Below are 26,705 nucleotides of genomic sequence, written 5' to 3' on the forward strand. Positions count from 1 at the left end.
GGGACTGTGTTTTTCAGAATTTATTTAGATATGAAAAAATGGATTTGTAGTTGTTACAAATGGTTTGTTGTATTGTATTCTCTATACCGAGGTCAGAGAAGGGTCATATTTACCTCATGCATCCGTTATCCGTTCCAGTGCTCCGACGTCAAACACACAACGCCTCCGCCGGGGTTGGTGTGTTGACGGTGTTAGCAGGGTGGGGTAGGGTGGGGCAGAGCAGGCTGTGGACTCCCTGTAGTCGTAGTTCTACTCATGAGACCTGGGAGGTGTCCTGGGGAGGGGAGTCTGTGACCTCTGCGTCAGGACTGTCACAGCAGCGGCTCCTCGTCGACCGCTGTCTGATCGTCATCAGCCACCTTGTGTATTTATTGAAAACAGTAAAAGTTCAAAAAGGTACTTGTGGCAATAATAATAATCTGTATCCCCCCCGTCATTTGTGCTTCCAGTTTATAAATCCTCTGTGTTGGGATTCTACTGCATGAGACCCAGTAAGGTGGTGACTCTGTGTCCTGTGCTTATCTCACACCAAGTGTACTTATGTAGATTGTCCCATGGAGTTGTGGATGTTGTATTTCACATGTTTGCTGCATCGCTCGTCGGCGTGTATTATGGCTCTGTTGAAGAAACTCTCCTTCTGGGAGAGACATATTTGATCACTGTGTGGGATTGATTTTCTATTGGTTATGGATTATTGATCTGTGTGAAGGTCCACTGGAGGTGTCTAGTGGACGTTCTGCATATCTGAGATATTTTTTTAAGAAGTGACGTTAGTTTCTCATGGACCTCCTCGTGGGGGCGGAGTCCGGCGGGGATCGCTGGAGGGAACCTCTTAGTAACGCAACGTGTTCTGCAGACGCTCCGAGGGCTCCGAGCCAACAGCACTGAACTCAAGACTACACTATCAACAGCATCCGTAGCAAATACACCACTACTCAGAATAGCCATAATACTTACACAAGATACATATATATATATGAGAAATATAGGAAATACATTTGTACACTTTTCTTTGTGAGGTATTGTTTTATCAAATTTTATATTGAGAGAAATGTGCATTTGTGTTGTGGTACTTTACTGGTCCTCTCCAGTACAGAACCAGCGTGTCCTACTGGTCTTCTGTCTCGTGCATATTCAATAAAGTCAGATGAAACGTGAGTCTGCTGACCTTGTCTGAGCGGCCAGCAGCTGGCAGCCGATCCGGGAGAACGATGAGAGACACACACACACACACACACACACACACACACACACACACACACACACACACACACACACACACACACACACACACACACACTCAAACAGAGGCACAGACACAGGGGCACTTACTGCACAGACGGGCGTCCCTAACCCCGCGGGCGGCCCAACGCGCGGCCCGGCGACGGGCGGACCAGCGACGCGCGGTCCAGCCCGGTCGCAGCGCCGTCCGCGCGTCTTTGGTCTCCTGTCCTTCCTCCGCCCTCATCAGTATTCAGGAGCGGAGAGCGGTTGCGTAATCAGCGCTTCCTCCTCACACTGGGGAGCGGCGTTGCGTAACGCACCAGCTCACAGGCCGGAGCGCTGCTGGTCGGCGGGGGGGGGGGGGAGAGACATTACATGACGGATGAGGGTGATGGGGGGGCTGTCAACACAAGAGCCCAGCTCACCGAAGACCGAACCGGCTGTGGCGTGTGGATGTGTGTGTGTGTGTGTGTGTGTGTGTGTGTGTGTGTGTGTGTGTGTGTGTGTGTGTGTGTGGTGGAGGGGGGGGGGGGGGGGGTGGGTGTTGGTGTGTGTGTGAGTGGGGGGCTGGTTCTGAGGGGTTGGAGGTGAAGGATACACCAGGGAGAGCAGCACGAAGGGGAGGGGGGTGTAGGAGAGAGAGAGAGAGGGAGGGAGGGAGGGAGGGAGGGAGGGAGAGGGAGAGAGAGAGAGAGAGAGAGAGAGAGAGAGAGAGAGAGAGAGAGAGAGAGAGAGAGGGAGGGAGGGAGAGAGGGAGAGGGAGAGAGAGAGAGAGAGAGAGAGAGAGAGAGAGAGAGGGAGAGGGAGAGAGAGGGAGGGAGGGAGAGGGAGACACAGACAGACAGACAGACAGACGGAGGGAGGGAGGGAGGGAGGGAGAGAGAGACACAGACAGACAGACAGACGGACGGACGGACGGACGGACGGACGGAGAGAGAGAGAGAGAGAGAGAGAGAGGGAGGGAGGGACGGAGAGAGAGAGAGGGAGGGAGAGAGAGAGAGGGGGAGGGAGAGAGAGGGAGGGAGGGACGGAGAGAGAGAGAGAGAGGGAGGGAGAGAGAGCGAGGGACGTTGTGATGAGTATCTTGGGGGTGTTGATGTTGATGCAGTGAGCGGAGGAGGAGGAGGACGAGGAGGAGCTGGAGGAGGAGGAAGAGGAGGACAGTCATGCATGTCAATGTGTAGGCAGCAACACACACGGTGGTTCTGGCCAAGCTGCTTTCACACACCAGATACACACGCACACAGATCGCCGTCTCATCCATGATGTGATATCAGGGTAAGGTCTTCAGTGAGAGCCATCTGCTGGATGTTTCTATCTGAAACCTCATCTAAATGATTGATCAAACGTCACCTTGTGCTCCTCCTCAACGTTGGGCTGCCGTCAAACAGCGTGTTCCCACGACAACACACGGGACAGCGGCCACGCAGATGGACTGGGGGGTGGAGCTGGCTGCGGCTTCTCTCTCCCCCTCTCTCTCTCTCTATCCCTCCCTCCCCTCTCTCCCGCCTCCCCTCCCTCACCCTTTCTCCCTCCTTCCCTCCCTCCCTCTCTCCCTCCCGGACTAAAGGAAGACAAGAGACAGTTATTGTTTCACATGCTTCTTTTTGCCATTTGCTTTTTTATTACAAACTTAAAAAAGGAATCTGATTGGATAAGAAACTGCAGTAGTCACGCCCCCTGAGCGAAGGGGCAGCACAGACAACAGGTCATTGCATGTCATTAGTGAAAGACTCGTTATACATCTACTAGGGTTTACAGGTCCGATACAAAAGAGGAGGAAGGGTAACAAAATACAGGCAAAAAAGAAAACACTATCTATATATATATTTATCATCTGGACTTTCAGTTTATTCCATTTACATTTAAATGTTAAGAGTTTACATATAAAATAAAGTTTTTATTTTAAAACAAATATTCCAAAGTGCAAAATAAAACACGTTTAGATGTGAGGCAAAAAACACCAGAATACAAAATTCATATTTCCCCCACGTCAGTGAATTTGAACCTGATTGCAGAGTATCCTGGTTTAGAGATTAGCCAAGCGGCTCTTTTGATTATTGTGAGCAGAGGACCACCAAATATGTTCCACACATTTAATTCCCGATACACTATATGCAACGACTCATAAAGCTGCCAACCAACACAGAAAACTAAAGTACAGACGGTCCCCCCCCCCCCGCCCCCCCCCAGAACGATCTTTTACCACAAGGAAATTAAAACACACTTGGACAATAAGTCGTTTGTTTTTGGGTGGACAGAAGTTCTTCGAACATTTTATGCAACAATTTATATAAAAAATTAACAAAAACAAGCATTTCCCTTGAAGCCAGTCCACGTCTCAGACGGACCCCCCGGGTTCTGACCGCCCCGGACCCGGCCCCCCCGTGGCCCGGCCCACAGAAGGACTCCTCTGGACTCCTGGTATTATGGGCTGTGGCTCTGCTGGGGGAGCAGCTGGCCGCTCAGAGCTAGTGAGGGGGGGGGTATGGCTATCTTATTAAACACGGAGCAGGAGGAGGCGAGGGGGGGTTATTAGGGTGTCGGAGTGAGCGGGGGGGTGCAGACCGAGGACAATGAGCTGCCGTGACTCTGGAGCTCAGCCAACGGGCGCACACAGGCCTGTGACGGAGGATAAAGTACGTTTGTAGAACAGGACATTTAATACCAATGACGAAGAGAACAAATATGAATACGTATGAATGTACGCAGAGCCATTGAAAGAGAAACGGTGTGATTTAGAAACTTTGAAATGTGGGGTCCGTTTTTTGGTTTAAATGTATGGAATCAGGAGACAGAGCACTGAGAAGACTCTTCAGAAAAGTGAGGATTGCAGACTCTTCCAAAACCAACTCATGTAAACATTCACTTCTGAACCTGTCCGAGGACAACATCTTAATGAATACATTTACCCGTCTTTATTAGACACACGATGTACAAGGTTCAACACATTCAACACTTTATTCTATACATCGTCATGTTCATCTGAACTTGCATATATTCACGTTATTCTTCTGTAAAAATAACCTCAGCTCATAAGAAATTAAACAAAGAATCTGAAAATAACAACTTTTTTCTTATTCCTAGAGTCATATTTGAATCATTTACTTACAAATGTATTTTATTCTGCTGGAAAATGAAAAGAAAAGAATCTAGAAACATTTTGAAGTAACGTGCGATCAAATGTAAAAAATAAAATAAACTTCTGCCCTCGCTGCGCTACGTCTCTACGTCCGTCCGTCCGTCCGTCCGTCTCTATGTCCGTCCGTCCGTCTCTACGTCCGTGTCCCGGGGGGAGGCGGCAGAGTGGGCCCGACGCTGCAGTACTGCATGCGGACCACCCGGGCTCGGGCCTGGGGCCGTGGGAGCCCAGCGGGGGGGGGGGGGGCGGCCTGCACCGGGACGTCTAAAGCGTGGATCTAGAAAACATTCACTTCACGGGACCTACAGACAGGACGGCCCTGCCCCGCCGCCGTAAGACGACACGCAAGACAAATCCAGCGCACCTTCTGCGTCTCAGGGCCGCTATCAGAATGTGCCGTCACCGTGCCGACGGAATGGGGTGTGCGTGATGAACCCCCCCCCCTAACAATGCCCCCGGGTTCTAATAATATAAAGTGCTGGGGGGCTTGGAGGGGCATTCTGAGTGCATGGGCACCCTGTCCCCCCCCCGATGGCAGCCGACCAATCACGTGCACCCGGCCACGCGGATCACAAGCTGGTCCACGAGGGACCGGAGAACATTCGTTCCTCTGCACCGACACCAAGATAATACTGCAACAACAACAACAACCGGTGGCCAGAGGAATAGAGGAGAGGGAGATGGGGGAGGAGAGGGAGAGGGGGGAGGAGAGGAGAGGAGGAGGAGGAGAGGAGAGAGGTGAGGAGAGGAGAGGAGGAGAGGAGAGGAGAGGAGAGGAGAGAGGAGGAGAGCTGCATTTGGCTTCAGCCTGAAAACGTGCTCCGGGTTTGAAGGAGGAAACATCTGCCTCCACCAGAGGTTGCTCTACCACACACACACACACACACACACACACACACACACACACACACACACACACACACACACACACACACACACACACACACACACACACACACACACACACACACACACACACACACACACACACACTAACTGGGGCAAAGCAGATTGCAGTGTAAAGTGCTGAGCTCTCCACGGCTGTCCGTCCGTCGACTGCAGGTCTTGGCCAAGGTCCTTCCTCGCTGTAAGAGTGCAAAAACAAAACTTCAAACTAAAATGGAGGCCGTTTCGTGTTGACCTGCTCCACACCTCCTCCACTCTGACATTCAGGGTGGAGGAACCGCAGGGAGGAAGAAAAAGAAGAATCCCTCCGTCCCACAGAGAGGAGCAGAGCCTCTGGGAGTCAAACTAATCCCACGCCGTCACAAACAAAAAACCCTGAAGTAGAAAACTAATCACGTGGCGTCCCTCCACCGCAGGCCAAACCCCGCTGGAGGAACCACCTTCGTCACCACCATCGCCCTCCTCCTCCTCCTCTTCCTCAGGGCTAGTTGGCGAGCACCACGGACGGGAAGGACTGGGGGGGGTACTGCAGGCTGTACCCCCCCAGACCCTCCCCGAAGGGGGGCTTCTCCCCGTAGGACAGCCCCCCGGGGCCGGGCGCGGCCGGGCGGGCGAAGGGGTCGTAGCTGGGGTGGGCGTTGAGGTGGGGGGGCGGCTGGAAGGGGCTGGCCATGGGCTGGGGGTCCACCTCGAAGTACAGGGCCCCCGGGGAGCCGGGGAACACAAACTCTTTGGCGTTGGGCGACAGCTGGCTGGGCGGGGCGGGGGCCCCCAGCGCGTGCAGGGCCAGGGCCAGGGGCTTGTGCTTCAGCAGCTCCGCGGGGGGGAGGGCGGCGGGCGGGGAGCGCGACAGGATCCTCTGAGGGGGCACGGCTACCACGGCAACGCCGCCGCCGCCCGGGCCCCCGGGGGCCCCCGGGCCGGCCGCGCTGCTCTTCTTCATCTTGGTGGAGCCGAACTTGGTGGCGGCGAAGCTGGCGGTGGTGAAGGTGATGGGCTGGAGGGGGGGCCGGCCGGGGGCCCCGGGGGGCTGCTGGGGGGGGGGCAGGTAGGACAGCCCCCCCAGGGGCGGGGAGGGGGTGGAGGGGTTGGAGGAGTGCGCGGTGGGGGTGCCGGGGTAGCTGAAGAGGGCGGGGCCGGGCGGGGGGGCGGGGCCGGGCGTGGGCGAGGCCGACAACGAGCCCAGCAGCCCGGGGGACCCCCGCCCGCCCACGGGGACAAACACCTGGGCGTCGGGGTTGAAGCCCAGGCTCCGGGCCTCGTCGGGGCCCCCGTCCCCCGGGGCCCCGTCCCCCGGCGGCTCCCCCCGCTCCGCGCCCCCGCCCGGCCCCGGGGGGTCCTCCAGGTACAGCACCTTCAAGGCGCCCTGCTCCCCGATCTGGTAGGACACCTCGTAGGGGTCCACCCAGATGCTGAGCTCGGCCGGGACGTTGGCGCGGACCTCCTCCGTGTCCAGGCCGCTGCGCCTGGCCGCCAGCTCCACCACCGGGTCCCGGGGGGCCCCCAGGTGCAGGCAGCGGAAGGCCGAGCCGCGCAGCGGGGCCTCGGGGTACCAGTGGCCCTCGAAGCGCGCCACCAGGAGGCGCTCCAGCTCCTCCCCGAACAGGTCGGCTCGGCGCCGCGGCAGCTTGTTGTACAGGTAGGACACGATGAAGTTCAGCGCCACCTTCACCTCCAGGAGCATGGCGCCGCTACCGGAGGGCGGGGCTACCGGGGGCGGAGCTACCAGAGGGCGGAGCTACAAGATGGCGCCTGGTGTTGTTGTTTTGCTTTAGCAGTAAAGGGGGCCGTGTTCAAACCGGGGCCATCAACACAGGTACATATGCAGGGGAACTGGGTTTATAAAGTGTATAAAACGTGTGCTGCCACCATGATGGGGCTCTGTGTGTAGGCGGTCAGCGGAGTCCCTCTCAAGGCTCCTGATTGGACGGCTCTGCAGACAACGGTGTCAAGTTTCAACTGTAAGAAAAAACAAAATAACGAAGCAGATTTAGGCGGAGGCACGACAATTCTTTCATGGATCAAACACACCCCTTTTATGACCGGACTTGGACCAGATGAAATGATCTGTAGTCGCAAATCGTCCCTCTCTAAGCATGATGTCGTGATCCCGTTAATCTGAACCGGATGAGAGTCGCCCAGAAGCGTCGGAACCGAAGGACCACTTCTCATCCTTCACGCGGGAGGAAACTGGACGTGTTAGGTGATGATGACTGCGAGGCGGAATGTAAAATGGCAGAAGGGCTGGCGGACCTATGGAACACAGTTTCCCACCATGCAGTACTGGGCGCGTCACCGAGCCGCGTGTGTCCGCGGCCCCCCCACCTGCCATAAACATAAACAATTCGCCCACATCTTCTCCCCTGGCAGGTGGGCTTCACCAGCATACACAATCATCTCAATCTCCACCAATCTGAAGACCGGAATTACCGAATCAACGACTTCATACATTAAGCAGACCCGAACGTCAGGCTAGGTTTACATCCGAGACGCTCCAGAACAATCCAACTACGCCACGGAGCCTGGAGCCTTAACTTACAATCTCTACAGAACAGAACCGGGTCCAATGTCACCCAATGTCATCTAACCCAAAGCGGACTCCAAACAAAGGCCTGACACGACATTATAACAACATATGGCGGTCCAGCAGCGGAAGTCTGACCGATGGCCGAGTAGCGACACACTTTACCCCGATAATAAAACTAGATTCACTGTCAGGACACCCGGAGATACAGAGAGACTAGCGTCAGATACAACGATATAGGATCATAATACAGCATTACCGGGCACATAGGACTGGCTTTGATGATCCACACACAACCACACACACACACACTTGACAAACACACACACTTGACACACACACATTGTGTTTCACTGGCATTGCAATAGGATTTTAACTCGTGAACGCACAGACCATTTGGGGATTACCTCTAGGTATATCAGAAAACTAAAACGCATTGTCACTACAGAACAATGTTCAACCATAAGGTCATTGAAGATAATGTTTGCTGGACTCTGGTCTCATGCATGTCAACCACAATGTGCACTAATGGAAAAGGCAAAACTCTCCATCTGCTACAGAAACCACAGGAAAAACACAGACTCCGGTTTATGTTGGGGCGACAATGAAATCAGACTTTTATTGAGATTACAGTTTGACGGCAGAGCGCCTGCGAAGAGGTACCAGCCGACAGTCTGATTACATAACCTACTTTGGGGATGACAATCTCTATAAATAATACATTCTGGAGCAGGTGCCTGGGTAAACGTTCAATTCTACTTACTGGTATTAAGAGTGAGTAGATTCTCTGTTTCCCTTGTGACTGCGCCTATTGGAAGTGTTCAATGTCTTCAGATGTTTGAGGTCTGAACTCCAGTCCTGTTTCAGGGCCCGGGCTCACAGCCTGCTGCGTGGCGCGTCCAGATCAAACTTTACTGTTTGACAACCCGGCGTATTTATACAGCTTGATGTGCACACACCCCCAGCAGTGACGAGCCAGCCGCGGAACTACTTTCTGGACGTTATCTCTGGCTGTGATGGGTCTCCTATAGCTCTGCTGTTTACCTTCGTGACTGTCTGCTAAAGCACTTCCCTTGATGTTGGGAAAATGTGCACATTTGGAAAAATCACAAATGCTATGTATCACAATGATCATGTTATTGGAGGGGATAAAAGCTCTTAAAGACGTGTGAACAAATACTGTGGGCGTATTTAGCCATGGCATCCTTTACATTAACATATTTTAAAATATCCTCCCACCAGCAATAACAGACCTATTTTATTTGGCGTAAGGATATTTGTAGTTCCATGTGAGGCTGAGCCATGGCTAAAAATATAAGTGGTGATAGCAACAGAGACTCCATTGGCTGAGATAAGGGAGGGCCCTGCGTTTATTGGGCCGCGGTGACCAGTCAGCAAGGCCAGGAAACAGACAGTCAGCAGGGCTTGTGGGTAATGAGGTCTGCTGCTAAATAATGTGTGTTCTAATAATGTCAGGTAATGATTATAGGCAATTTATTATGGCTTGAAAATGAGACATAGGAAGAAAAGAAAAAAAATAGAAAGAAAGAAATTAATAGAAAGAAATAATTAATAATAAACAAAAATAAGATAATAACGATACACAATAACGACACTCCAGTTAAAACGTTTCAGTCAAACCTAACGAGATCAGCTGCAGTAATGTATCCGTAGCCCAAATGATCGGCTGCTCTTTTGCCTACTTTTCACATGTTGGTTTGGATCAGTGGAATGAATATGTTTATGATGAATATGTTTATTCATCTTGTTCTAATGATTTGATGCACGTTTCCAGAAAATAAATAAGAATCCCGAATTTTATTACATTAAAAAAATTATAAATATAATGTTTTAATACATTATATCACATTTCGTGGTAATGAGTGGTCAGCTGAATGAGATCAGAGAATACTTCTTCTTAAAACTAATATGCATTTATTTTTATCATAATTATTCTTAGACTCGCACTAAACTAGAACGTCAATGAACGTAAGTAGCATAGGCTGTCCTTTTATAATACACTGGTTGCAGGCCTGTAACTTGAAACTGCATCATCAGGGAATAAGTGAGCGTTTATGTCTTCATTAAGAAGAAAATTAACCGGAACAACAACCAAACTGTCGTTTCTAAAGGCAAATTATGTATTATACATTCATATTAATAGTAGGCCTTTGTATTGCATAAAGAAGACCTTTACATTAAAAGTTGACTTGACAGACTATATTGTAATGGTTTTACGGTTTGAATAGTTTCAGAGTAGGAGAACTACAATCATGGCCGACACCGTGTTATTATTATATCATCTGACGTCACAAAACGGCGACTCGTTGTCAGGGAACAAAATGGCGTATTACTGTTTGACTGTCACTAGGCTACGGGTAAGAAATTATAATTCTGTATTACAAATGACTTTTTACGTGTTGGCATCCGACACCTGAGTTCAGATAAGAAGGGTTAGCGTCACATGTTGATCCTCGGCCGTATCGGTGACCTCAGAGAGAGTTAGGGGACATTGCGCCGTCTACAGGTCCCAGTGTCGCAGTTGTTATCGTCGACTGGGAACCACTCCATCAGGACCATAGGGCGGCCAGAACAACGACACTGTCGAATAAATAACGATCTGGATCCTAGTCGACCCAGATCCCGGTAGTCCGCGGTCCCGATGGTCGAGCTGTTAGCAAGGTGACCGCAAGGTGACTTGAGGAGCAGCGGGACCGACAGTGATTGAGTAGTTCTAGAGACAGACAGCGCCCACAACAGCAGGACGGGCTGCTGCTGTCTGTCTGTCAGCGGTGGAGCACCTGTCCGTGTATCTTTAGAGTTGGGCTCAAAGCATGCCCATATATATAGATATGGAAATTAAATTATATTTAGAGAGCAATGTAAAGGTATTCACCACTATTCGAAAAAGATAAGGCTTCTGTGTTCCTTTGAAGGGTATCTTGTTAAAGATCACACAAACTGACTAGTGGAAGGGTAACGCGTCATACTGTAAAATAGTGTCGCTTCAGCCGCCCCTAAACCCAGTGAGTGAGTTTAAGGCCCCTAACCTCCCCTAAACCCAGGGAGTGTGTTCATGGCCCCTAACCTCCCCTAAACCCAGGGAGTGTGTTCATGGCCCCTAACGTCCCCTAAACCCAGGGAGTGTGTTCATGGCCCCTAACCTCCCCTAAACCCAGGGAGTGTGTTCATGGCCCCTAACGTCCTCCCCTCCTGTCCCCTCCCAGCTGGCCCTCGGGCCCGGGGCCCGGAGGCTCCACGTCGCCGCGGCCCTCAGGGCCAGGGCTCAGGTGTCCATGAGCCGCTTCGAACCGGACTCCTTCGTCGACTACGAGAAGATGAGCAAGAACATTGGCATCGTTCGCAAGAGGTCAGCAGCTGCCTTCGCCGTGTGTGTGTGTGTGTGTGTGTCTGTGCGTCTGTGTGTCACGTGCACATAAGTAAGGCCGGCCTTGACATTCAGAGCCCTGACTCCTCAGCGTCGCTGGACTCTCTGTCCGCTGTAGATAAAGGTCAGCAGCACAGATCGGTTTCCGATCGCACCGCAGTCCTCCGGACACCGCAGTAGCCTCCGGACACCGCAGTAGCCTCCGGACACCGCAGTCCTCCGGACACCGCAGTCCTCCGGACACCGCAGTAGCCTCCGGACACCGCAGTAGCCTCCGGACACCGCAGTAGCCTCCGGACACCGCAGTAGCCTCCGGACACCGCAGTAGCCTCCGGACACCGCAGTCCTCCAGACACAGCAGTAGCCTCCAGACACAGCAGTAGCCTCCAGACACCGCAGTAGCCTCCAGACACCGCAGTAGCCTCCGGACACCGCAGTAGCCTCCGGACACCGCAGTAGCCTCCCGTCTGAGTGGGAGGATTGGAGCTGCTTTTCATTGATAAGAAATGACGCGAGAGAATGCAATGATTGAATAACTGGAGACACTGGCACGTTTAAGATGGCATAATGTGTACTACTGTCCCTGTCAATCTCATGAATAAAAAATAAGAGGCAGGACCTTGTCCGAGCCTTCTTTAGTTGACATGTTGACGGTATAAACTCCTGGATTAACGAAACGACACCACAAACACGCGTCCGTCTGTCCGCAGGCTGGGCCGGCCGCTCACGCTGTCGGAGAAGATCGTGTACGGCCACCTGGACGACCCGGCGGGCCAGGTGATCGAGCGCGGCTGCACCTACCTGCGGCTGCGGCCGGACCGCGTGGCCATGCAGGACGCCACGGCCCAGATGGCCATGCTGCAGTTCATCAGCAGCGGGCTGCCACGCGTCGCCGTGCCCTCCACCATCCACTGTGACCACCTGATCGAGGCCCAGACCGGGGCGGACAAGGACCTGCAGCGGGCCAAGGTGAGGGGGGGGGGGGGGGCCTGCAGAGGGCCAAGGTGAGGGGGGGGGGGGGGGGGGGGGGACGACCTGCAGAGGGCCAAGGTGAGGGGGGTGGACAAGGACCTGCAGCGGGCCAAGGTGAGGGGGGGGGGGGGGGGACCTGCAGCGGGCCAAGGTGAGGGGGGGGGGGGGGGGGGGGGGGGGACCTGCAGAGGGCCAAGGTGAGGGGGGGGGGGGACAGGGACCTGCAGAGGGCCAAGGTGAGGGGGGTGGGGGGACCTGGTGAGGGGGGGGGGGGGGGGGGGGACCTGCAGCGGGCCAAGGTGAGGGGGGGGGGGGGGGGGGACAGGGACCTGCAGAGGGCCAAGGTGAGGGGGGGGGGGGGACAGGGACCTGCAGAGGGCCAAGGTGAGGGGGGGGGGGGGGGGGACAGGGACCTGCAGAGGGCCAAGGTGAGGGGGGTGGGGGGACCTGGTGAGGGGGGGGGGGGGACCTGCAGCGGGCCAAGGTGAGGGGGGGGGGGGGGGGACCTGGTGAGGGGGGGGGGGGACCTGGTGAGGGGGGGGGGGGACAGGGACCTGCAGAGGGCCAAGGTGAGGGGGGGGACGGACCTGGTGAGGGGGGGGGGACAGGGACCTGCAGAGGGCCAAGGTGAGGGGGGGGGGGGGGGGGGGGACCTGCAGAGGGCCAAGGTGGGGGGGGGCGACGACAGGGACCTGCAGAGGTGGGGGGGGGGGCAAGGTGGGGAAAATAAAAGGATGTTAATAGCTCCTCCCCTTTTCTTTTGAACCAGGATGTAAACAAAGAAGTCTACAACTTCCTGGCAACTGCCGGAGCCAAATATGGAGTTGGCTTCTGGAAGCCTGGGTCGGGGATCATCCACCAGGTACCGTCCGGACTTCACTCAGCCCGACGGCGGCGCGCTGGATCAAACCTGTCCTCAGACATTCCACCACTCTTACCTTTTTAGTTCCTGAAGGTCTGACTGTGTCCCTCCTGTGCGTCTGTGTGTTGCTTCAGATCATCCTGGAGAACTACGCCTACCCCGGCGTGCTGCTGATCGGGACCGACTCCCACACGCCCAACGGCGGCGGCCTGGGCGCCATCTGCATCGGGGTGGGCGGGGCCGACGCCGTGGACGTCATGGCCGACATCCCCTGGGAGCTCAAGTGTCCCAACGTGAGCGATGCTAGGCTAGGCTAGGCTAGGCTACGTGGTGTTCCCTCTCGCTGACCGCCTGGTTCTCTGAGCGGTGGTGTTCCTCTCGCTGACCGCTTGGTTCGCTGACCGCCTGGTTCTCTGTTCAGGTGATCGGGGTGAAGCTCACAGGCAGCCTCTCCGGCTGGACGTCCCCCAAGGACGTGATCCTGAAGGTTGCCGGCATCCTGACGGTGAAGGGGGGCACGGGGGCCATCGTGGAGTACCACGGCCCCGGGGTCGACTCCATCTCCTGCACAGGTGAGGGGGCCACAGCCTGACCTCCGACCTCTGACCTCTGAGGGCACACTCTGTTTCTTACGGCGGAGCTGAAATGAGGAGGAACAGAGGAAACCAAATCGTTTTGTCGGAAAGGGACAGAATCACCCGTGACACCTGACGGCCTCAGAGGAGATTTGTTGATTAACCTCCAACCAGATTCTGCAAGAGCAAAGGGAGCAAGTGATAGGGAGCAAGAGCTCTGTTTGTTCGTTTACATGTGACCCCCCCCCCCCCCCCGTCACCAGGGATGGCCACCATCTGCAACATGGGCGCTGAAATCGGAGCCACCACCTCAGTGTTCCCGTACAACCACCGCATGAGGACCTACCTGGAGAAGACCGGCCGCAGGGGTCAGTCCGCCATCCTCTCTCTCTCTCTCTCTCTCTCGCTCTCTCTCTCTGTCTCTGTCTCTGTCTCTCTCTGTGTCTCTCTCTCTCTCTCTCTCTCTCTCTCTCTCTCTCTCTCTCTCTCTCTCTCTCTCTCTCTCTCTCTCTCTCTCTCTCTCTCTCTCTCTCTCTCTCTCTCTTCATCTCCCCCTCTTTGTCCCCCCCCCCCTCTGTCTCCCTGGATCATCTATTCCTTTAGAACCCTTTCATTATTGCTTGATAAGGACTATAAACCAGTCATCTCAGTCCGCTGTAGATCCCCTCACTCTGGTTCTAACTGGTGTCCGTTCCTGTGCCTGTCTCAGAGATCTCTGTGGTGGCCGACTCCTTCCACCAGGACCTGGTCCCAGACGAGGGCTGTGAGTACGACCAGGTGGTGGAGATCAACCTGAGTGAGGTGAGTCTGCTCCCCGGGGGGGCTGGGGGTCACACGATACTATAGGGCTTGGCGAGCCCCCTTAGGGGACCCCGTTTAGATCCTAGGATTGATTTGATTGGCTGGGGCCTGACATGTAAGGTGCTTTATGAAGTAGGGTTTGGTTCTTCTGAAAAGACAAACCAAAACATGAGAGAGATAACCTGAAGTCTACCGTCTCGCTCCCCTCCCCTCCCCTCCCCTCCCCTCCCCCCCCCTCCCCCTCCCCTCCCCTCCCCTCCCCTCCCCTCCCCTCCCCCTCCCTCCCCTCCCCGCTGACCAGCTGAAGCCCCACATCAACGGGCCCTTCACCCCGGACTGGGCCCACCCCGTCTCCGAGATCGGGGCCACGGCTAAGAAGAACGACTGGCCCCTGGAGGTTAAAGTGGGTCAGTGTCTCTCCCGGAGCCCCTCAGGTTACCTCTGAGGCCCTCTGCCTGGGACATGTGATCGGACTGCCGGCCCAGAGGAGCTCAGTGCGGCGTCCGTGTGGTCCTCCTGAGCGCTGCAGACCCAGAGCAGTAAAGCGGAACACAGTGACCCTGTCCTCTGAGGCAGCGGGGCCAGGAGGACCCCGCCGACTGGCTTTAGGGTGCAGAGAAACACCTTGCACTTAGAGTCGTTTAGCAGATGCTCTGGTCCGTAGTGACTTACAGTGAGGAACAATATTTATTGTATTATTATTTTGTTGTTTTATTATTGGGATCACTTCACCCCAATGCCCTGACTCCCTCCTCTCCTCTGGTACCCTGACTCCCTCTCTGGTACCCTGACTCCCTCTCTGGTACCCTGACTCCCTCCTCTGGTTACCCTGACTCCCTCCTCTGGTACCCTGACTCCCTCCTCTCCCTCCTCTGGTACCCTGACTCCCTCCTCTGGTTACCCTGACTCCCTCCTCTGGTACCCTGACTCCCTCCTCTGGTACCCTGACTCCCTCCTCTGGTACCCTGACTCCCTCTCTGGTACCCTGACTCCCTCCTCTGGTACCCTGACTCCCTCCTCTGGTACCCTGACTCCCTCCTCTGGTACCCTGACTCCCTCCTCTCCCTCTCTGGTACCCTGACTCCCTCCTCTGGTACCCTGACTCCCTCCTCTCCCTCTCTGGTACCCTGACTCCCTCTCTGGTACCCTGACTCCCTCTCTGGTGCCCTGACTCCCTCTCTGGTACCCTGACTCCCTCCCTCCTCTGGTACCCTGACTCTCTCTGGTACCCTGACTCTCTCTGGTCCCCGGTCCGGTGCAGGTCTGATCGGCAGCTGCACCAACTCGAGCTACGAGGACATGGGCCGCGCTGCGTCTCTGGCCAAGCAGGCGCTGGACAAGGGGCTCCGCTGCAAGTCTGAGTTCACGGTGACCCCTGGGTCGGAACAGATCAGGGCCACCATCGAGAGGGACGGATACGTGAGTGATGACCGCTAGGACCGGGATACCAGATACAGAGATACACAGAGAGATACAAGATAGAGAGATACAAGATAGAGAGATACAAGATAGAGAGATACAAGATAGAGAGATACAAGATAGAGAGATACAAGATAGAGAGATACACAGATAGAGAGATACACAGATAGAGATACAGATACAGAAAAATAGAGATACAAGATAGAGAGATACACAGATAAGGGGCCCTTCTCCTCTCCTTATGAAGGTGTAGAGTGATAAGGGGCCCTTCTCCTCTCCTTATGAAGGTGTAGAATGATAAAGGGCCCTTCTCCTCTCCTCTCCAGGCCCAGATCCTGAGAGACGTTGGCGGGGTGGTCCTGGCCAACGCGTGCGGGCCCTGCATCGGCCAGTGGGACAGGTGGGAGGGCCTCCTCTAGGATATACATTATAGTAATAATGTCCACTTGTAAGATCATTGTCTTTTGGATTGGTTGAAGGAGTGGTCCCACAAATCAGATTTTACATTCATGATGTAAAGTCCCTGCCTCTCGCTTCATGTTTGTTGTCAAGTGAGGAGGCGAACCCAGACTGGGAACCAGAGCTCTGATTAACTTTAACACAGTCAACCGGCCGCTGAAGAAAGCTACAATACTCATGACAATACTTCTTAATGTCCCCTTCTGAAGCTTAATCCTCTCACGCAACTGAGTGTCTCTTAGAATACCGGAGACATGTTGACCTCCCCTGAAGCTCTGAGACTGTAGGCCTGCTGGTCCCAGACCAGTTAAGGAGCAACCAATCAGTGCAATGAACCCAAAAGAGTCCGCTCATGTTAGACTCATGCTGATTGGTTCCTGGTAGCACGAACCAATCGTGTTTGATGTCGCTTCTAACTGAGTATAGCAGTGACCTGAGAGCCACCGAGCTGAACCTGTCTGTGTTCCTCCTTCCTCAGGAAGGACGTGAAGAAGGGAGAGAAGAACACCATCGTCACGTCCTACAACCGCAACTTCACCGGCCGGAACGACGCCAACCCCGCCACGCACGCCTTCGTCACCTCCCCAGAGGTAAGCCCCGCCCCTCTGGGCTGAGGCCCCTCCCCTGAGGTGAGCCCCGCCCCTCTGGGCTGAGGCCCCTCCCCCAAGGCTCATTATGTTTTAAATGACATCCTGTCCGTCCCCCAGGTCGTCACGGCGATGGCCATCGCCGGCACGCTGGACTTCAACCCGGAGACGGACTTCCTGACGGCGGCCAACGGGGAGAAGTTCAGGCTGCAGCCGCCCACCGGGGACGAGTTGCCGTCCCGGGACTTCGACCCGGGCCAGGACACCTACCAGCACCCCCCCCCCCAGGGGTCCAGCGTCAAGGTGAGACTGTCAGTCTCATGCGTCCGTCTGTCTGTCTCATGTGTCCGTCTGTCTGTCTCATGTGTCCGTCTGTCTGTCTCATGTGTCCGTCTGTCTGTCTCATGTGTCCGTCTGTCTGTCTCATGTGTCCGTCTGTCTGTCTCATGCGTCCGTCTGTCTGTCTCATGTGTCCGTCTGTCTGTCTCATGTGTCCGTCTGTCTGTCTCATGCGTCCGTCTGTCTGTCTGTCTCATGTGTCCGTCTGTCTGTCTCATGCGTCCGTCTGTCTGTCTCATGCGTCCGTCCGTCTGTCTGTCTCATGCGTCCGTCCGTCTGTCTGTCTCATGCGTCCGTCTGTCTGTCTCATGTGTCCGTCTGTCTGTCTCATGTGTCCGTCTGTCTGTCTCATGTGTCCGTCTGTCTGTCTCATGCGTCCGTCTGTCTGTCTCATGTGTCCGTCGGTCTGTATGTCTCATGTGTCCGTCTCATGCGTCCGTCTGTCTGTCTCATGTGTCCGTCTGTCTGTCTCATGCGTCCGTCTGTCTGTCTCATGTGTCCGTCTGTCTGTCTCATGTGTCCGTCTGTCTGTCTCATGTGTCCGTCTGTCTGTCTCATGCGTCCGTCTGTCTGTCTGTCTCATGTGTCCGTCTGTCTGTCTCATGCGTCCGTCCGTCCGTCTGTCTCATGCGTCCGTCCGTCTGTCTGTCTCATGCGTCCGTCCGTCTGTCTGTCTCATGCGTCCGTCTGTCTGTCTCATGTGTCCGTCTGTCTGTCTCATGTGTCCGTCTGTCTGTCTCATGCGTCCGTCTGTCTGTCTCATGTGTCCGTCTGTCTGTCTCATGCGTCCGTCTGTCTGTCTCATGTGTCCGTCTGTCTGTCTCATGTGTCCGTCTGTCTGTCTCATGTGTCCGTCTGTCTGTCTCATGTGTCCGTCTGTCTGTCTCATGCGTCCGTCCGTCTGTCTCATGCGTCCGTCTGTCTGTCTCATGCGTCCGTCTGTCTGTCTCATGTGTCCGTCTGTCTGTCTCATGCGTCCGTCTGTCTGTCTCATGTGTCCGTCTGTCTGTATGTCTCATGTGTCCGTCTGTCTGTCTCATGCGTCCGTCTGTCTGTCTCATGCGTCCGTCCGTCCGTCTGTCTCATGTGTCCGTCTGTCTGTCTCATGCGTCCGTCTGTCTGTCTCATGCGTCCGTCTGTCTGTCTCATGCGTCCGTCTGTCCTCCAGGTGGACGTCAGTCCCTCCAGTAACCGCCTGCAGCTTCTGGAGCCGTTCGACCGCTGGAGCGGAACGGACCTGGAGGAGCTCAGGGTGCTGATCAAGGTGAGGGGGGGGGGGCAGGGTGCTGATCAAGGTGAGGGGGGGGGCAGGGTGCTGATCAAGGTGAGGGGGGGGGGCAGGGTGCTGATCAAGGTGAGGGGGGGGGGCAGGGTGCTGATCAAGGTGAGGGGGGGGGGGGGGCAGGGTGCTGATCAAGGTGAGGGGGGGGGGGGGGCAGGGTGCTGATCAAGGTGAGGGGGGGGGGCAGGGTGCTGATCAAGGTGAGGGGGGGGGCAGGGTGCTGATCAAGGTGAGGGGGGGGCAGGGTGCTGATCAAGGTGAGGGGGGGGGGGGGGGCAGGGTGCTGATCAAGGTGAGGGGGGGGGGGGGCAGGGTGCTGATCAAGGTGAGGGGGGGGGGGGGGGCAGGGTGCTGATCAAGGTGAGGGGGGGGGGGGGGGCAGGGTGCTGATCAAGGTGAGGGGGGGGGGGGCAGGGTGCTGATCAAGGTGAGGGGGGGGGGGGGGGCAGGGTGCTGATCAAGGTGAGGGGGGGGGGGGGGGGGCAGGGTGCTGATCAAGGTGAGGGGGGGGGGGGGGGGGGCAGGGTGCTGATCAAGGTGAGGGGGGGGGGGGGGGGGGCAGGGTGCTGATCAAGGTGAGGGGGGGGGCAGGGTGCTGATCAAGGTGAGGGGGGGGCAGGGTGCTGATCAAGGTGAGGGGGGGGGGGGCAGGGTGCTGATCAAGGTGAGGGGGGGGGGGGGGGGGCAGGGTGCTGATCAAGGTGAGGGGGGGGGGGGGGGGGCAGGGTGCTGATCAAGGTGAGGGGGGGGGGGGGTCCTCTCTGTTATGATGCGGGCCCCTGGGGTCCTCTCTGTTATGATGCGGGCCCCTGGGGTCCTCTCTGTTATGATGGGGGCCCCTGGGGTCCTCTCTGTTTTGATGCGGGCCCCTGGGGTCCTCTCTGTTATGATGGGGGCCCCTGGGGTCCTCTCTGTTATGATGCGGGCCCCTGGGGTCCTCTCTGTTATGATGCGGGCCCCTGGCCCCTGGGGTCCTCTCTGTTATGATGCGGGCCCCTGGGGTCCTCTCTGTTATGATGGGGGCCCCTGGGGTCCTCTCTGTTATGATGCGGGCCCCTGGGGTCCTCTCTGTTATGATGCGGGCCCCTGGGGTCCTCTCTGTTATGATGCGGGCCCCTGGGGTCCTCTCTGTTATGATGGGGGCCCCTGGGGTCCTCTCTGTTATGATGCGGGCCCCTGGGGTCCTCTCTGTTATGATGCGGGCCCCTGGCCCCTGGGGTCCTCTCTGTTATGATGCGGGCCCCTGGGGTCCTCTCTGTTCACACATCAGATCTGTGTGACCGACTTCTTTGCACAATGCTTTTCTTTTGGGGGGTTTTCTGTTGTGCTCACACCGCTGTGCGCAGGTGAAGGGGAAGTGCACCACGGACCACATCAGCGCGGCGGGCCCCTGGCTCAAGTTCCGGGGCCACCTGGACAACATCTCCAACAACATGCTGATCGGAGCGGTGAACACGGAGAACGACGGCGTCAACAGCGTCAAGAACCAGCTGACGGGGCAGTACGGGGGGGTGCCGGAGGTGGCCCGCCACTACAAGGTGTGCGTGTGCGTGTGCGCGTGTGTGCGCCAATCATCATCCGGTGTCCTCCTTAGCGCCACTGTCTCCACTCACCTGTCTCTCTGTCTCTCTCTCTCTGTGCCCCCCCCCCCCCCAGGCGGAGGGCGTGGGCTGGGTGGTGGTTGGGGATGAGAACTACGGCGAGGGCTCCAGCCGGGAGCACGCCGCCCTGGAGCCACGCCACCTGGGTGGGCGCGCCATCATCGTCAAGAGCTTCGCCCGCATCCACGGTACACACACACACACACACACACACACACACACACACACACACACACACACACACACACACACACACACACACACACACACACACACACACACACACACACACACACTCCTCCCTCTTCAGCTTGTTGTCGCCCTGTTTGAGGTCATGCCCTCTGGTCCACAGAGACCAACCTGAAGAAGCAGGGCATGCTGCCCCTGACCTTCGCCGACCCCCAGGACTATGACAAGGTCGGCCCTGAGGACAAGGTCTCCATCCAGGGCCTGGAGTCCTTCAGCCCCGGGAAGGTGAGCAACCTGGTCTCTGTAGTGAGCCCCCTAACAGAGCTGCTCCATAGTGAGCCCCCCTAACAGAGCTGCTCTATAGTGAGCCCCCTAATAGAGCTGCTCCATAGTGAGCCCCCTAATAGAGCTGCTCTATAGTGAGCCCCTCCAGAGCTGCTCTATAGTGAGCCCCCTAACAGAGCTGCTCTATAGTGAGCCCCCCTAATAGAGCTGCTCTATAGTGAGCCCCCTAACAGAGCTGCTCTATAGTGAGCCCCCCTAACAGAGCTGCTCTATAGTGAGCCCCCTAACAGCTGCTCTATAGTGAGCCCCCCTACAGAGCTGCTCTATAGTGAGCCCCTAACAGAGCTGCTCTATAGTGAGCCCCCTAACAGAGCTGCTCTATAGTGAGCCCCCTAACAGCCCCGCCCCCTAGTGAAGGGACGGTCCAATCTGACTCCTCTCTGTGCCCCCCCCAGCCCCTGACGGCGGTCCTGAAGCACGCCGATGGCAGCCTGGACTCCATCTCCCTGAACCACACCTTCAACCAGCCCCAGATCGAGTGGTTCAAGGCGGGCTCCGCCCTCAACCGCATGAAGGAGCTCCAGTGAGGAGGAGGAGGAGGAGGAGGAGGAGGAGGAGGAGGAGGAGGAGGAGGAGGAGGAGGAGGAGGTGATGATGAGGGGAGGGGGGGATGATGAGGAAGAGGAGGAGGAGGAGGTGATGAGGGGAGGGGGGGATGATGAGGAAGAGGAGGAGGAGGAGGTGATGAGGGGGGGGGGGATGAAGAGGAGGAGGTGATGATGAGGAGGAGGAGGAGGAGGAGGTGGTGAGGGGAGGGGGGGATGATGAGGAGGAGGAGGAGGAGATGAGGGGGGGGGATGAAGAGGAGGAGGAGGAGGTGATGATGAGGAAGAGGAGGAGGAGGAGGTGATGAGGGGAGGGGGGGATGATGAGGAAGAGGAGGAGGAGGAGGTGATGAGGGGAGGGGGGGATGATGAGGAAGAGGAGGAGGAGGAGGTGATGAGGGGGGGGGGATGAAGAGGAGGAGGTGATGATGAGGAGGAGGAGGAGGAGGAGGTGGTGAGGGGAGGGGGGGATGATGAGGAAGAGGAGGAGGTGATGAGGGGGGGGGATGAAGAGGAGGAGGAGGAGGTGATGATGAGGAGGAGGAGGAGGTGATGAGGGGGGGGGGATGGGTTCCATGGGGTAGCAGAAGAGCTTTGACGAGCAGAGCTGTCTGACCTCGTGTGGACGGGAGGGAGATGGAAGATGGCCGCCGCATGGCTCTGGGTTTGTGTTTAGTGGACGGAGTCTTTAGACGCACACGCACACATGCACTCACACAGGCAAACGCACATCACACCGATGAGACGACAACGAATGCACTCCAGGGCAGGACGCACACACACACATACACACACACGCACGCACGCACACACACGCACACGCACACACACACACAGCTTTGTCGACGTTAGCTTTGCATGAACTGTTTCCCACCTTCGTCTGAATCTCGTTTGCTCGGCTAAGAGACCGTTGTGTTCACCCAGCTCTCCATGGAGAAACATACACAAACGGACACACACATGCATGCACACATACATACGCACACATGCACACACATATACGCGCACACATACATGCACAAACGCACATACATGCACGCACACATACACGCACACATAGACGCACACACCCTGATGGCCACTCCAGGGTTCGTGCTAGTCTCGGCTAGTTTGTTCTCCAGTGCAATAAGCATAGTATTGCTCGACCGAATACAAAGGCTGCATTCTCCTCAGACCGTCCTCCATTATGGCAGCAGTGAAGACAAAGCCATGTTGTATTGATCTGCTCTCCCTCCTCACTGGTCTCTCCCTCATCTCGCTGCGGTTCCAAACCCTCCCATGATGCACTTGGACCTTGGGCCGCATTCAAAGGCCCGTTGATTACTGTCTCCTCGCTCAACCCAACGCACAATCCAGCGTCCCGCAGCCCGGGCGTAGTTCAGCTTCTCTCAGCTTTCATTCTCTTAAACATTTCAAACTCAAAACATTCTCGTGTGTTGTTGAGATATGCTGGTTGTAGAGAAAACACCACTGATCTGAGTCACTTTATTTAAACACAAATGGTATATAATCTATGTTTGGTCCTTCATGTTAATATCTTATATATTGCTGCACTGTGTACATTTAAAAGTATATATGTGATATAAAGTCTCCTCCCAAGAGGTTCCCTATCTCCCTCTTACACTTGAATATTCATGATAACGAGCCACTGGTTTTAACGAGTCCTACCAGAAACACAACAGGATGTCAAGCGGTCCTGGGTGATGAGTTCGATCTGTGTGCGCTATCTCTGTTGAACTGAATGACGAGTTTCTGATGTGTGAATAACTGAAAAGTTTGGATTTTACTTTTGTTTATTTTACATTTTTATATTCGATTGTCCGAGGTTTCGATTTCCAGCTCGTTAAATGTATGAAGAGCGAAGCAAGTAATGTGAAGTGATAACTGGCCCTCCCCAAAGCCGTTTGTCGGTGATCAGTACTATCAGTTTATCTCCTTTATTTAATGCAGTGATTGCCGAAAATGCCTCCACTAACAACTAACACCTGTACGCACAATCACCCCAATGTACCAAAAAAGTATAATTATTTGTTTTTTGTAACAATTCCCATCTTCCTGGTTTAAATTGTCTTTCGGTGTTTGTGATCGCAGAACCTGTAAAAGGCAGAACATAGAAGCAGAATCTGTAGAAGCAGAACACATAGAAGCAGAACACATAGAAGCGATCGGCTCCTCTCCATCAGTCTGTTCAGAGCTCTAAACGTGACCGATGAGACGTTAGCCCCCATATCGTTGTGTTTGTCCTCAGCTGTGATGTTTCCAGTGAGCGATTTGTCGTTTGGAGATTAAATAAAGTCATATTACTAATGGGACTGATCTCATCAGAAATAGAATCATTAATCCAACATGACCAGCTTTAGTGATTGTCCTGTAATCTAATGGGTAAACATTAAGTTCCCACCAGAGTTCTCCTGCAGTGCCATCGCTTGTCAGGTTCACCGTGAGATTAACGCACTTGCAATATACATGTTGCAATAATTATTAAAGATTACATTATATTTATGAGTTGTGTTTGTTGATTTTTTTTTATGTTCTCCAAAATACAGACGTTCACACAAACAGCCGTGGATCCAAAGCCTTTGGGTTGAATGTAGTGCAACATGAACTAGGGTTCATATATTACACGCTTGGGAAATTCTCCCTGATAGACATGTTTGTTTTGGTTTGTATGAGCAATTATAAGTATTCCTACTCTAGGAATTCTTAGAGTAATTTGTTATTACTACTAGTAATAAGTATTACTACTCTTGTAATAGCTAGTATTACTACTACTAGTAATAAGTTACGTATTACTACTCAGTAGTAATAAGTGTATCTGTCACTCAGCAAAAGTAAGACCCAGGTACTCGTGTAACGGGTACTCAGTAGTAATACTCAGTGACGCCATACCAGCTGTACTCTGTCTCGCTGCGGCTTGTAGGACATGGACATCCAACGTCCAAGTGCTGTCACGTGATTCCACTTTCCACCCCCACTGACGTCACAGGCTAATGACTGAAACAACCTAATTGTGATTGCAAAAACATGCATTTGTGAAATCATAATGCTTCACCTAAATAAACAAAATGCGCAGCTTATTATAGCTTAAAATAGCTACCTGACTGCTGTGCTGCTTATCCCCAAATGTCTAAAGTTCCATTCAAGTTATTTCAGAGTAAAAATTAATACAAGTGAGACAGACTTTACACACACATCTGACTGGGGATAGGATACGTTAATTCACTTGAGGTGGTAAAAAGGTTATGTTTTTAAACTGTTTATTCTCTTGCCAGAAGGACTATCTAGATAGGCACTTATAAATAATTATAAATATTTTTACTATTTATTTTTTTAACCCAAAAATTATATTCTGGGCTAATTAATCACAGGGTCTGATTAGGATGTCTGGGTTCAGGGCCTAATCGGCCAGGTAAACACGCGTCCTGCCGTCCTCTGAGCTCAATACAATCATGAGCCAAAATTTGACCGCAGCTGACCTCAGATCTGGTGAACTGGGCTTTTATTTCCTTCATTTCATATGTTTCGACCAATCCTGTTGCAGGAGGCAGAGTTATTTGCAGACAAACTAGTACAGCCCATGAACATTTCAAAAGCTCCCTCTGCTGGACAAGTCTCACAAACTACATTTCCCGTTTGAACCAACGTAGCTATAGTACATTGATGCGAGAAGGGTTGGTGGATTGAACGTGTTGTAGTAGCAGAGAATGGCCTGGCCTACTAAATTCAAGCCTATTCATGTTAAATACATGAATAGGCTTGAATTTAGTAGTAATATGGATTGTTTCATATTTTTACAAAATGGATTATGTGAACATTGCAGAATAACAATCATGTATATTAAATGTATTGCGGGAGTTTAGCTTGACATTAACCAAGTTAAAGGAAAATTAAATGAACCGCAACAAACATGTAGAAGTCAATGTGGGATTTTATTATATAAACAAAAACACTTGACAGAAGTTTAATACAATTTGTAAAGGAAAGCAGAGGAAAACATTTTCCCAAATGAATCTTTTCAAAATGTCACCACCATTCCGAAAGCAAGTGAAGAGGTTTGTGTAAAAGCAGTCCTCCCTGACCAGCTCTGTCCCTGACTCTAAACCCTGACTCTCAACCCTAACGCTGAACCCTCTGAGGGCAGGAAGACGCGCCTTCCGTGTAAAGGTTCGAACCACAGAGAAGGAAGAAAAGAGGAAGCAGTAGAGAGTAGTGAAGTAGTGAGGTTAGTGACAGACGTGAGGGAAAGGCGTGTGGAAGCACACGGTTAGATGGGGGGGGGGGGGTCAAGAAGATCACTCCCAATGGAGGTCAGTGATCCATCAGCCTCAGACTGCTGAGCTCAGCAGGTCTTCTGGAGGACGAGGCTCAGATGAACTGAGGAGACGGGACCAGCAGGATGTCAGGATCAGGGCGGGTTTAGCTCAGGTGTGTCTACCCCCGACCAAACAGGATCAGGTGAGGTTCAGCTCAGGTGTGTCTGCCCGGACCAAACAAGGACAATGATTAGGTTCAATATTCTAAAGATGCAACATTATCTGAACCAAAGATAAGTCATTAAGGAGCAGGCAGTCTTTAGGGCGCCTTGCTCAAGGAAGCATCACTGTATTCTGAGGACTTGAACCCGGCACCATTTGTTTGAGAGTTTAACCCCCAAGCCCCTACCTAGTCCTTGATGGTAGAGTCCTGGTGGTCCTCAGGATTTGCCTTCCAGATGTACAGCTTCTCCATCAGTCCTCCAGATTCCTGGTCTGGTTACAAACGTAATTTGTCTCTAATGTAAAGTAACAAACACAGTAGTAGTTGGGCTCTAATGCAAGGTAACAAACACAGGAGTAGTTTGCTCTAATATCAGGTAACAAACACAGTAGTAGTTTGTCTCTAATGTAACGTCCCAAACACAGGAGTAGTTGGGCTCTAATGGCGTGTAACAACGTAGCAGCTGTAGTTTGTCTTTAAAACAACCACAATAGTATGCCGTAACTTGTACTGGACAAACTAATCCTGCGTTACAACAAGTCTACTCTGTTTATTTTAGGCAAACTTACGAGGATCCTGGTTGGTGGAGTGATGTCGTCCTCCAGAGTCTTGGCTCCACCATCAGCTCTCCTCAGCCAGAGTCCTGGTCTGGAACCAACAGCGTGAGTCTGGCCCTAAAGTCTGGTAACAAACATGTAGTTTGTCTAATTTTTAAGCCCTTTATTTCCAGTTTGTTTGGTTAATACAAATTTACAACCCTGGTTGGTAGAGTGATGGTCATCCTCCAGATTCACGGCTCCCCTACCAGCTTGCCTCCGCACCAGAAACACGTTCTAGTAAGAAAACACAGCGGTAGTTGGTTAACGCATGTCAAAGGAACAGCTGTATTTTGCCCTTTAAGTCAACAATGCAAGTAAATACAAACTTACGAGGAATCCTTGTTGGTCGATTCCTAGTCGTCCTCCAGCGTCTCAGCTCCTCCAGCAGCTCTCAGACAGAGTCCTGGTCTGGAATAAACAGCGGAAGTCTTGCTTCAACATGTGGTAAAACAGATGTAGTTGTCTGGTAT

At 53.9% G+C, this 26,705-nt stretch overlaps 2 protein-coding genes across 2 annotated transcripts; one reads left to right on the top strand and one right to left on the bottom strand.

The window, feature by feature from the left end:
* Window positions 1-3,435: 3,435 nt before the first annotated feature.
* Window positions 3,436-8,693, bottom strand: LOC130404617 (protein Tob2). Its single transcript, XM_056609457.1, has 2 exons — window positions 8,560-8,693; window positions 3,436-7,231 (listed from the first exon to the last, which is right to left on the bottom strand). The coding sequence occupies exon 2, from the start codon at window positions 6,954-6,956 to the stop codon at window positions 5,757-5,759; it is 1,200 nt and encodes a 399-aa protein (XP_056465432.1). The 5' UTR covers window positions 6,957-7,231; window positions 8,560-8,693; the 3' UTR covers window positions 3,436-5,756.
* A 1,397-nt stretch (window positions 8,694-10,090) lies between these two features.
* On the top strand, window positions 10,091-21,147 carry LOC130404570 (aconitate hydratase, mitochondrial-like). Its single transcript, XM_056609381.1, has 18 exons — window positions 10,091-10,174; window positions 11,024-11,166; window positions 11,895-12,153; window positions 12,926-13,018; window positions 13,153-13,311; window positions 13,440-13,590; window positions 13,857-13,961; window positions 14,303-14,394; window positions 14,696-14,801; window positions 15,656-15,813; window positions 16,140-16,213; window positions 16,751-16,862; window positions 16,980-17,162; window positions 18,367-18,462; window positions 19,827-20,018; window positions 20,137-20,269; window positions 20,434-20,555; window positions 21,011-21,147. Exons 1-18 carry the CDS (start codon window positions 10,139-10,141, stop codon window positions 21,140-21,142), a joined length of 2,346 nt encoding a protein of 781 aa, XP_056465356.1. The 5' UTR covers window positions 10,091-10,138; the 3' UTR covers window positions 21,143-21,147.
* Window positions 21,148-26,705: the final 5,558 nt, after the last annotated feature.

This window comes from Gadus chalcogrammus, chromosome 2, assembly GCF_026213295.1.
Source record: "Gadus chalcogrammus isolate NIFS_2021 chromosome 2, NIFS_Gcha_1.0, whole genome shotgun sequence".
Lineage (NCBI taxonomy): Eukaryota > Metazoa > Chordata > Actinopteri > Gadiformes > Gadidae > Gadus > Gadus chalcogrammus.

What these genes read in the sequence shown, in the direction of transcription:
- LOC130404617 (XM_056609457.1), bottom strand. Translation starts at nt 6,956, where the DNA reads ATGCTCCTGGAGGTGAAGGTGGCGCTGAACTTCATCGTGTCCTACCTG.
- LOC130404570 (XM_056609381.1), top strand. Translation starts at nt 10,139, where the DNA reads ATGGCGTATTACTGTTTGACTGTCACTAGGCTACGG. An exon ending in GGGAGCTCAAGTGTCCCAAC is followed by an intron (nt 13,312 to 13,439) that starts GTGAGCGATGCT and finishes TTCTCTGTTCAG; the next exon opens with GTGATCGGGGTGAAGCTCAC. An exon ending in GAGCTTCGCCCGCATCCACG is followed by an intron (nt 20,270 to 20,433) that starts GTACACACACAC and finishes TCTGGTCCACAG; the next exon opens with AGACCAACCTGAAGAAGCAG.